The 6,614-nt window shown below is 56.9% G+C and overlaps 2 protein-coding genes across 2 annotated transcripts; one reads left to right on the top strand and one right to left on the bottom strand.

The window, feature by feature from the left end:
* Nucleotides 1-4,327: 4,327 nt before the first annotated feature.
* NGA_2064900 (uncharacterized protein) lies at nt 4,328-4,615 on the top strand (the record flags this gene model as incomplete). Its single annotated transcript, XM_005855649.1, has 1 exon — nt 4,328-4,615. A coding segment is annotated over one exon (288 nt), but the record flags the coding sequence as incomplete, so codon positions are not given.
* Nucleotides 4,616-4,707: 92 nt separating this feature from the next.
* NGA_2045500 (uncharacterized protein) lies at nt 4,708-4,998 on the bottom strand (the record flags this gene model as incomplete). Its single annotated transcript, XM_005855648.1, has 1 exon — nt 4,708-4,998. A coding segment is annotated over one exon (291 nt), but the record flags the coding sequence as incomplete, so codon positions are not given.
* Between the last annotated feature and the right edge of the window lie 1,616 nt (nt 4,999-6,614).

The raw sequence follows: 6,614 nt of genomic DNA, 5'->3' as shown, positions 1-6,614 counted from the left end.
TCATGACGCAAATCAAAGCTTTGTTGGTGCGCGTTGGAGACTTCCACCACATAACTACGTCTCTTTCCAGCTTGGAGGAGAATGTCGAGGGTTTGGCAGGGGCATTGGGTGATGAGCTGGCTACGTTTGGAGACTTGATCGCGGACTTCGTGTTGACCGCTGCTTGCCAGCTTTCGCTCCAGACCCCCGTGTATGCCACTCTAGTGGGGCTCTTGAATGCCCGGGACGAAGACTTTGGCGCCAAGGTCGTTCAAGGGGGGGCGGTGCGATTGGACGCCATGATCCGGCAGGGCCGTTGGATTAACGCGAAGCTGGTCCTCCGCTTCCTCTGCGAGCTCGTGAACGCCCGCGTGGTGAAAGCAGAAGGCGAAGGGAGCCTGGGAGAGGTCCTGACGACACTGGCCGGGCCCCTGAAGGAGCCGGATGCTGCGGTCCCCCCGGCGAGGAAGGACTTGTACCTGTATCTGGTCGTGTCTGTGCTGCCCTGGGTGTGGGATGCTCTGGCGCAGGAGTGGCCGGACGGTCTCCCGGCCCTCTTGGAGACCACCTTCGCGTATGCAGACAGGCGAGTGCCGCTGTACTTGAAAAAGGGTGTTCGCTGTGTCTTGGACGCGAGCTTAGAGGACGAGGAGGACGGGGTGGAGGAGGCAGGAGCTAGTGGCCACCCCGCCGAGCCTGCCACGGACTCGATCCAGAGGGCCCTGAGGGTGGTCAAGACCCTGGCGGCCACTCTTGAAGAAGGTCAGGCCTCTCTGGAGATCAACGCCATCGTCAAGCCCTGGAAGGGCGTGAAGGAGGAGTTGTCTCAAGGCATTCGGCACGCGATCCCCCCCCTCACGCTGCCCGACCCCGACCCCATGGTCCTGGCGACTGGCGGCTTTCCCCTACCCCTGCACCCGTGTTTCGCCGAGTTCGACCTCTTCGATGCGGAAAGCGGAGGCCAAGCCGCCTCTGTGGCCACGCTACCCCCGATAGAGCGGTGGGTGCTGCGGGAGTGCCTGAAAGACAGCTTGGTTACTTTTCGCCCTTACGTGAACGAGGCTGGGAACAAGCGGGGCTCTTTTGCGGCAGAAGTCGAGCAGCTCTATTCAATTTCTTATCTAGCCCCGCCGGAGGTGGCCACAGAGTTCTTGGTGGCGGAAGTTCTGCTCCTTTGGCTCGTGCAGCGCCCCAGTCGCGACCTCGCCTACTTGCACCGGCTGCTTCTGCAGGTGGTTCAGACCCCCAAAGCCGCGGGATCCATGGCTCTGGGCTTGCATATACTGTTTCAAGACTACTTGGAAGTGCTCGACCATGGCGCCGTGACACAACTTGCCAACTGGTTCGGCGCCCACTTGACCAACACGCAGTTCACGTTTCCCTATTGGGACGCATGGGCCGGCCTGGTCGCTGAGCAGGAAGCAGAGGATCACCCGCAGCGGTACTTTCTGCGGCGGGCTTTGGATGTGGCGGCGCGTCAGAGCTACGTTGGGAAGGTGAAAGAGCATATCCCTGCCTCCCTCCACCCCTACGTGCCCGAAGACCCCTACTCGCTCTCTCCCTACCTGCCTCGGGCCGCGGCCGTGGAAGAAGACAACGCGGCGGACGCGGCCTCGACGCAGATCCTGAAGGTGCTTGTGCGTCATTTCCAGGCGGTTCTTCAGGGACAAATGCCGGCCGCAGAAGTGCAAGCCTGGCTTGATTCGAGCGTGGCCCCGCCAGCGGATATCGCCACTTCGGACCCGCTCTGGCGTGTGACTCTGGTCGCTCACGCCTTGTCACGGATCTCGGACGACACCGTGGCGCATTTGCCCGCGCTCTTGGAGAAGTGCTTGGGCTGGTTCCGCCAGCTGTTCGAGGCGGACGAGCACCAGCTGCGAATGGTGGAGGCCCTGGCCGAGGTATGGGCCGGGAGCCCTCAAATGCTGCTGCTGGCACTCAACGCGGTCATGCGCATGCACATGGTGCTCCCCGTGAACCTGGTGGCTTGGTTGGTGCGCCCAGAGACGGCACGCCGGTACGCCCAGGACGCATTATATCACGACCTGTTTGTGGACGCCGTCGACCGCTCGCTCGAGTCCGTGGCGAACTATGGAGAGCTGATCAGTCGAGCTTTGGGCCCTCATCCGCCGGCGACAGGTCAGTCGGAGGAAGCGAGGGCAAGGCAATGCGCCGGAGAGGAGACGGTGGAGCACGGGATAGTGGCAGTAGAGAACGCCCAGGACCTTCTGTTGGAGCTTGTCGAGGGCTTGAGCAAGGTGCTGGGGGAAGGGCTAGCGTCTTCTGCTGAACAAGCCAGTGAATGGGTTCGAGCAGGTTTGGCATATCTGCGAGGAACGTTGCAAATATATTTGCAGCTGGAAGAGAAAGGGTTAAATCGGGTCATCCCAGGGACAGAGCCTGTGTTCGATCTGAGCAAGGTGGAGGAGTCCATAGGGCCTCTCGAGTCCTTACACCCAGCTCTTCATGGCGTGATGCTCGACGTTCGACGATATATCGATGATCGTCAGGTTTTCGGGGGGGTCCACGCCCATGGGCAGGTCTTCTCGGACGAGGAGTAGGTGCCTAGGGGAGGAACAATATGAGAAGAGCTTCAGGTTAGCAATATAAGGCGGAAGTGGATGAGAGTCGTCCACAAAGAATAAAAGCAATCACTAACAAGTGTATTGGAGGTATATTTGTATTGAAGATGTTTAAATGCTCTCACTACTGTTTCCCGTTCATGAGAAGTATTTTCCCTTTTCGCCCGTGGACGGATCGATTTCTTGGAACGGTCTGTGGGGGCGCGGCCGTCGCGGATGCGATTGATCCCACCCTGGACGACGAGACTTTTGGTCGCTTTTGGAATCTGCAGCATCTCGGATGTCGAAGAAGCCACTCGGGACCTGACTTAGGCACTTTGATGCGTATGTAGTGTGCCGGGTTGAGACAGGATTTCCGGGTCTACTCACTCCTTCTCCCTCCTCTCCTCTCTCCCCCTTAGACAAGCATGACGCTGGGGACAGGCCTCGTCGGCGCTTCCTTTGGCATCTTTGTGAAGCTGGCCAGCAACAGCATGCGCAAAATACCACTTCGACGAGGTGCGTAGTCGCGATTTGCATATCTGAAATGTGATTGAAGACCCCTTTAGTGTGCCTGAGCGAAGGTAGTCACGTGGCGTTCGGCTTGATGCGATCAACATGATTAACGAGTGCCGCCAAAGAAGCTTTGTGCGGCCGCGCAACAGTCAATGCATGTTTTCCTCAAGTGTCTATCAGTGTGACTACTGGATATTCTGTAGTAGCTGGCCCAAGTCCGCTGCGTAACGACAATAGGTGTCACACCTGCCCGGTATTTCGTATCTGTGAGAGCTCATCGTACCAGCCGCCATCTTTCCGGAAACGATTTATCACAGAGCCTTGGGATTATCCCATCTTCATGCTTGTGGGGGCCTGGGTTGGTTACAAGTACGTGGCGCTGGAAGAAAGTCTGAGGGAGCGGGTGAACGAGAAGCGCGCCATTTTAGACAAGGAACCGGTGCACCTGGGCGGCGTTCTGACAACGATAAAGGAGGCAGCCGAGTGAAATCCTGTCACACTGCCTGCCCTTGGCGACCGCATTGAGGCCTTCAAACGAAGAAAGTGTCTTGGCTATCTTGGAGTTTTGTTAGGAGTTTTGGCCTTACTTTTTCTTTTTCTTTTCTCCTTCTTGCTTCCTTTTCCTGCCTGAAGGCTTGATGGTATCTTGAGTGCTCTCGACACGGATTCGTCGCCTTATCTCGGCTCTCTTAAGTGAGGCACCCCTCTCGAAAGAACAGCCAGTCAAAATGAAAGCAAAAGCAATAGCCCCGAAAAGGACCTTAACGAAGAGCAGACAGCTTAGGCGCAGCTTGAATCTCTCAGAGGTAAAAGGATGGTGTGCCGGGCACGAGGCCCAACCGGGCACTCACACGACGTGTGTTTTGGGAGGGGGGGGGATCGTGCATCAAAATGCAGTCCTCGCTCGGGACAGAGGAGAGAGTATGGGGGGGGATATGGCAAGGAAGGAGCAGAGAGATCGAGATAGGAGGAAGGAGGGGGAAACAACACTCTGTGGCGTGAGGTGGCGCTGTGCTTACCTTGGCAGCAACCGGTCGGACGGATGGGAAGCGGGGTGATGCGTCTCCCAATCCGCGGCGTGGCACGTACAACTCATACCTATCTGATGTGCATCGCCCGAGACAACTTCTGCTCTCCCATCCCTCCCATAGAAGGTCCTTCCTTCTTTTTCCCCCCCCCTGCACCTGCAAACACGTTCCAGAACCGAATCGTCTCGTCCGGCGCCGCCGATACCACCGAGGCCCCGTCGGGCGACTGGGCCAGATGGAGGACTCGGGAGGTGTGTCCGGTGAGCTCCTTGAGCTTGACCATGCTGGGGTACTTCCACAGGCAGAGCTGGTTCTCCGAAAAGCCGTGGGAGGAAAGCAGCTCCTTCTCGTGCTTGCTCCAGAGCAAGGAGCAAACCTGGGAGCCCGTGTCGATCGAGTTGAGGAGGGCGCCGTTCGCGCCGTTCCAAAACTTGATGCATCGGTCCGCAGTCCCGCCCCCTGTTGCCAAAATATTTCGCTCAAAAGGGCACCAAGCCAGGGCTTTGACAGCCGCCTGGTGCTCCGCGAGTCGGTGGCGGGGCGAAAACGTCTGAGAGCGACCCCCGATGCCCGAGGTCGAGGCCTGGTCCCACAGACACAGGAGGTTATCGTTTCCACCCGAGGCCAAAAGAGAGCCGTCCGGCGACCAGGAGAGGCCACAGACCTCCTGCTCGTGGCCGAGCAGGGTGGCCACATGGTGGTTCTGCACGCGCACGTCGTGGTGGACGATGGTCGCATCCCGGGAGCCGGAGGAGAGGATGTGTCTTTTCCATGCCAGGGCGCTCACGCGGGCGGAGTGCCCGTTCATCGACCGAACCTGCTTTTGCGCTGCTACGTCCCAAAGCTGGGTCTGCGCCGAGGCTGTTCCAATGGCGAGGTGCGAGCCCGTATCCTGGATCCAGGAGACACTTGTGATGTAGTCGTCCGCGTCAGGTACGGACATCAGCTCGGTGATATCCCCCGTGGCGGCGTTCCACAAATACAGCGTCTGAGTCAGGGCAATGGCTAGGACGTTGGAGGCACCCCAGTCCATGATGTTCAGATAGTAATCGTCCAGCAGGTCTGGGGCGTCCAGGATCCGTTCGGGCGCGGAGGGGATATGCCGGTAGCTGCGAAGGCTGCTGGGCGCAGTGCCCTTGTTCTGAGTGTAGAGTACTTGTAAGTGGTTCTGGAAACCCTCCTTTGGTAAGGGTGCCTTGTTTCGGAAGGCCAGGACGCGGTGCTCTTTTTCCCCGTCCAAAAGCTGTGCCTCCAGGGCTTGATGGTACTCCTTCTTCTGCACCATTGACGCCTCCTGCTTGGAAACCTTCTCCATGCCGTCCTCCCCCATGGCCCTGTCCTCGACCAAGGAGGCCGAGTCGTCCTTCTTGTCGTCGTCGCCCTGTGGGTTTGGGTTCTCCTTGGAGAGCGCGTAGTGCGCCTTGTCCATGTGCATACCCGAACGGTTGGGGATAAACCGGTCGTGGCTGCCTGTCTTGTCACCGTCCAAGCCCGCGCCGGCCGCAGAGCCAAGCTTTTGTAGCTTCTTACGCTCCCATCGCGGCATGACCTTCGATTCAAACGGCTGGTCGAGCGACATGAGACTTTCCATCTCCACAATGTCAGTTGCCCGGGTGGGGGCGCCGAAAGATTGATGGTTGGTGGCAAAAACATTGTGGTTCTTGATGGCGCTCATATCTGAAGTGTGACTTAAAGTCTGTCTTGTGGTGTCGTTGAGAATGTGCTTGTATGAGTGAAGCATGAAAGATTGGATGGCCTTCAGCACAAGGACTTGCTGGTTCGAAATAATTTCACGTCCTCAGATCCTAACACAGCCTAATTCGTGCAAATTTATTCAAGGCAGCTTATGAATAATTAAAATAAAGAGATGTTAGATGACCATGCCTGAAAAGGTAACGACCGCCGAAATTACTCTGCAGGGTGATTTAACTGCTGGTTGCTTCCACGTATTCCCTGCACTGCAACGATCCACATACTTTTTCGACACGGCAGCAAAGCGACATGATTTTAGCAAGTATGACACAATCGGGATATGCAAACACTAAGATTAGAAGAAATCCTGGAGGATTCGTTTGGTGCAATAAGGGTCAGCTCGGAGCTGGTCGTTTTTTCTCCAGAGGTCAGAACTTCAGTCCGAGGCGACGATCGACCAAGGGAATTCGAATGCCTCTCGGACCCGTCAGTCCTTCAATTTACGCCTTCATGAAATCAGAGGTGTAAAGGCGTAACCAAAATCTGTGAAATTGGCATCTTGCGACATCTTTGTGATCCTTGACCGTCTTGCCGACTTGGAGGCGTTTCGCTTCAGGAACGCGACATCAGTGGATGGGCCCTTGCCTCACTTTCACGACGCTATTTAAATCCATGAGAAAACTCACGGTATATCATCTCTCTTGACTTTGAGCTTTAATGGCAAATGTTGGATGCCAGGTGTGTGTTTTCTGGATAGGAAGATCATCCCTCATGGTTGGTGCTGAGGAAGAGAGGAAATCCCTTTCATCCTCATACATTTGGAAAGGGGGGGGGGGGC

This window comes from Nannochloropsis gaditana (assembly GCF_000240725.1).
Source record: "Nannochloropsis gaditana CCMP526 unplaced genomic scaffold scaffold143, whole genome shotgun sequence".
In the NCBI taxonomy this organism is placed as follows: Eukaryota; class Eustigmatophyceae; order Eustigmatales; family Monodopsidaceae; genus Microchloropsis; species Microchloropsis gaditana.
Note: the sequence above shows the minus strand (reverse complement) of the source record. Positions and strands in the feature narration are given on the sequence as shown.